Source organism: Myotis davidii, unplaced genomic scaffold (assembly GCF_000327345.1).
Source record: "Myotis davidii unplaced genomic scaffold, ASM32734v1 scaffold59, whole genome shotgun sequence".
Taxonomy (NCBI): Eukaryota; Metazoa; Chordata; class Mammalia; order Chiroptera; family Vespertilionidae; genus Myotis; species Myotis davidii.
In genome coordinates, this window is record NW_006293001.1 from 8,215,123 (window position 1) to 8,219,133 (window position 4,011).

At 39.5% G+C, this 4,011-nt stretch overlaps 1 protein-coding gene across 1 annotated transcript in view; it reads left to right on the forward strand.

Moving 5' to 3' along the window:
- The window catches only part of CERS6 (ceramide synthase 6), a 262,024-nt gene that overhangs the window by 186,319 nt on the left and 71,694 nt on the right, over positions 1-4,011 (forward strand). The window contains exon 5 of the mRNA XM_015565753.1: positions 1,156-1,206. Within this exon, the coding sequence (XP_015421239.1) occupies positions 1,156-1,206 (51 nt within the window). The remainder of the gene's footprint in view (positions 1-1,155; positions 1,207-4,011) is intronic.

Here is a 4,011-nt window from a genome sequence, read left to right on the forward strand (position 1 = left end):
AAGGTTTACGTTTATGTGGGCTGCAAGAAAACAAAAGCTCCAATTTTCATAGAAACATAGGTTTATTTCAATAGAGACTTGCTGAATACAAAGGGCTGAAATAAATGAGTAATCATTAACATAAAATAATAGAACATTTTAATAAAAATTAATATTTTTTGAACATAAACTTACCAGACACTGAATAACTGCACAAATTAATAACTGTAATGCAAATAAACCTATTTTTCTTGTTCTCCAAAAGTGAAATATTTCCTGTTGCGCACACCAAACCAGTCAGTACAAGACTAATGATGCGGCAATCGGCTGCTAAAATATGCGCTGCTGGTATTAGTGGAGAGAAATGGTGAGCCTGTGCGTAAGGTGCATAAGGGAAATGAATACAGCACGATTATAGTAGTCAGCCATTAGCGAACATTGTAGTCCGTTATTCATAATTACGTATAACATAATTATTGTAAAAATTAAGTTACGAAATTTTTATTAAAACGTTTCTTACATACCGTTATATTGGCTGGGTTGCAAAAATATTCATTGTGGACTGCATGCCCCCGAGAGTTTGACATGCTTGCTGTAAACCAAGTAATTGCTATCAAGTCAAGAATGATTGTTTTGTCTTTAAAAGACTTTGACCATGAGTCAGGGGGTGGAGTGTGCCCTGAGAGCTAATTCCCTTAGGCCTAGAATTAGTCTGAGGTGTCCTACTGAAACAAGAAGTATGCCTGCCTGTTACTGAACCTTGTTTAAGGCATGGAACAATTGATTAATAATGTTGCTTTGTAAACATTGAATTGGAGGAGTTTTAGGGTACATTGTTCATTGATAACAATGAGGTAGATGATTTGCATCTGATGGGCCCTGAGGCTCATTACATAGGAGGAATGTCTCTTTGTGACCAGCAAAATATTAAGACACCAGCTAGGACTCTATCCCAGAAGTAGCCTGAAATACTACCAGTTGAGTATAGATTACCCAGAGAGAATATGTGATGGGATACTAATTGCTTTCATATCTTATTCTTAAGTCCTTCAGTTCTCACAGAGGTAGATTATTGAAATACCCAAATATTGCAGATTGGTGGAAGAACCTGTCATAAATATCTCATCCTGCTTCTTTCCCAAAATACGTAAAATATGTTTCTTTGTCATTTTTTAGACACCCTGGCTGTGGAATACAAGGCACTGCTGGTACAACTACCCCTATCAGGTAAGGAGCCATTGCTGCCTGGGTTTTTATACACATACAGTATCTTCCTTCGGTGAGTTTTCTGATTAACCCCTTCCCCGGCAGAAACGTGTATACTCGTTTTCACAAAATGTTCTTTTTCAGTCGTCGACGAGTATACTAAGAAAATATGGTAAAAAAATATGGTTTATAGGAAGACGAGTTACAAACTGTTTTCATAACCAGCATCAAAAATACTATATAGAACCAAAATAAAAAAATTAGTCTGAAAAAGAAACGTTTTTAACAAAAAAATTGTTGGGGAAGGGGTTAAGGCGGGTCCGTTAGGTTGGGCAGCCGCCTGGCTTTTTGGTCGCCTGCCCCCACACCTGTGGCTTGAGGCTGCATGTAGCCTGGTGAGGGAAGTAGTTTGTGTTCTGAGTGAAGCTCAGTATCAGAGCTTAATTGCGTTAGCAGATGGAGTAAGTGTGGAAAGGTGCATTTGCTGGAGAGCGAGATACAGTCAGTTAAGCAGGAGGATGATTCCTGTTTCTAACAGTTGATCTGCTTTTAATTACTGGGGAAAGGCTGATAACAGCCCAGACCTGTCTCAGTACCGAGGTGTGGAGCTGTAGCAGGCCTGCTGACTCCAGTTCACGGTGTGGCTTAGGGAGTAGCCTCTAAGTATGTGAATCAAGCACCATTTCCCTGAGCACAGAAAAAATGGGCGTGTACCATTACACACACACACACACACACACACACACGAAAGAAAAAAAAGGATAATTGAAAATGAGATGAGATTAGAATCGTATCCCAGAAAGGGAGTATTTCAGATTCCTGCCCACTGATGTACCTTTGCCTCTGTCCATGAATTCAGAAATATTAGCGTGTCTGCTAGTCCCTAGATCAGTTACTATTTGAATATCAAAGTTGGGACTTTTCTAGAAATTCCTTACTGAAAAGTTTCTAGATCAATTGGGATATGAAACAAATGCAACCAGATATTTTGGTGATACAATAAGGAGACATACATTATGAGAAGCAACTTGGATATTTGAGTTTGGGATTTGTTAGGGCTGTCTTTTTGGTGCACATAGATTAATGGGGAGGAGGTGTGCCCTGTGTCTTCTCTATCACCCACAGTGTCTAAATGGGGTTGGATACTCCTTGGGCAAATTCAAGGTTAGGGACATGTTGAAGTGCATTTCCATCTCTTTCATGTAGTTTATTCAGATTAGAAAATAATGTAAATAAGCATAACATGGTTCGAGAGAGTTGAGTATTCCAGGGCCATTTCATAGAAACTAAAGCAACATTGAAACCCAGTCGCTGTTGAACACAATTGTAATTCCTAGGCCCAACTGCTGTTTTACTATCTTAAATACTTGGAATATTATATTGTCATTTACAGCTCTCCTTGTGTCCTGTAATGGTACACTGAGTGGAAAAATCCCTTTATATCTAGAATTCTATTTATAAAAACACATCAAAGCCTTCCAGGAACCTTAACTCGGCTCCTGGTGTGGCAGCTGCTCTAATGCACTGCATTTATGAGGTAAATTCCGTCCCGCGAACGGCATTGAGACAAATGCCAGATGAAATGTAATACCCACTCTTCTTCATAACTATAATGTGATCTGAAATAACTTTCACATTAATGGCTGGAGCTGAGCAATTGCTTATTTCTGAGAAAATGACTTGCTAGAGCAGTGGCTCAAAATGTAGCTGCAGACTGTTTCACAGATAGAACTATAGATTCCACCTGATAATGTGAGGGTCTCTCCGGTATATACCGTATGTTTATATAAAATGAAAAGCTTCTTTAGTATAGAAGGAAAGATACCATATGTGGGGATTCAGATTAAGATTGTCTTCTACTATTAAGACATCATTGCTTATCAGTGAGTAATTTGGCAATTAACTCCCAAAATCTAGGACCCATTAATGATCTCTCATGGAAACAGTGGTCATTCTTTTTAAAAATATATTTTTTATTGATTTCAGAGAGGAAGGGAGAGGGAGAGAGAGATAGAAATATCAATGATGAGAGAGAATCATTGATTGGCTGCCTGCTGCACACCCCCCACTGGAGACCAAGCCCGCAACCTGGGCATGTGCCCTTGACTGGAATCGAACCTGGGACCCTTCAGTCCACAGGCCAACACTCTACCCACTGAGCCAAACCAGCTAGGGCCAGTGTTCATTCTTGATACTTTTCTTATACTAATAAAAAAATGAATGACTTTCTTTTTGTGTTTGGGGGGAAAAAACATTAAACAGCATATAATTATTATGCATGTAATTATAGTGCTTTGTGGATAAACATATTTTCATAAATATATAGGTTATAGTTCAGACGCAGTCTCATGCCTTAAGAACACTTTTTTTTAATGTATATATTTTTATTGATTTCAGAGAGGAAGGGAGAGGGAGACAGAGATAGAAAATCAATGATGAGAATAATCATTGATCAGCTGCCTCCTGCACACCCACACTAGGAATTGAACCTGAAACCTGGGCATGTGCCCTGACCAGGAATTGAACCATGACCTCCTGGTCCATAGGTCAACGCTCAACCCCTAAGCCATGCTGGTCCTGCTTAAGAGCACCTTTAAAAATGAGCCATGCTCGTGAAACAGATTTATTGTCTTTAGCACATATATCCTATATAATAAAAGCCTAATATGCTAAGTGTCCAACTATTAGTTTGATTGTTGGACCAGTCGCTATGACGTGCAATGACCAACAGGGGGAAGATGCTCCGACATGTAGGTTAGCTTGCTGCTAAGGTCCAGCAGATCAGGACTGGGCAAGACGGGCCAGACATGCCCTGGAGCCCTCCCA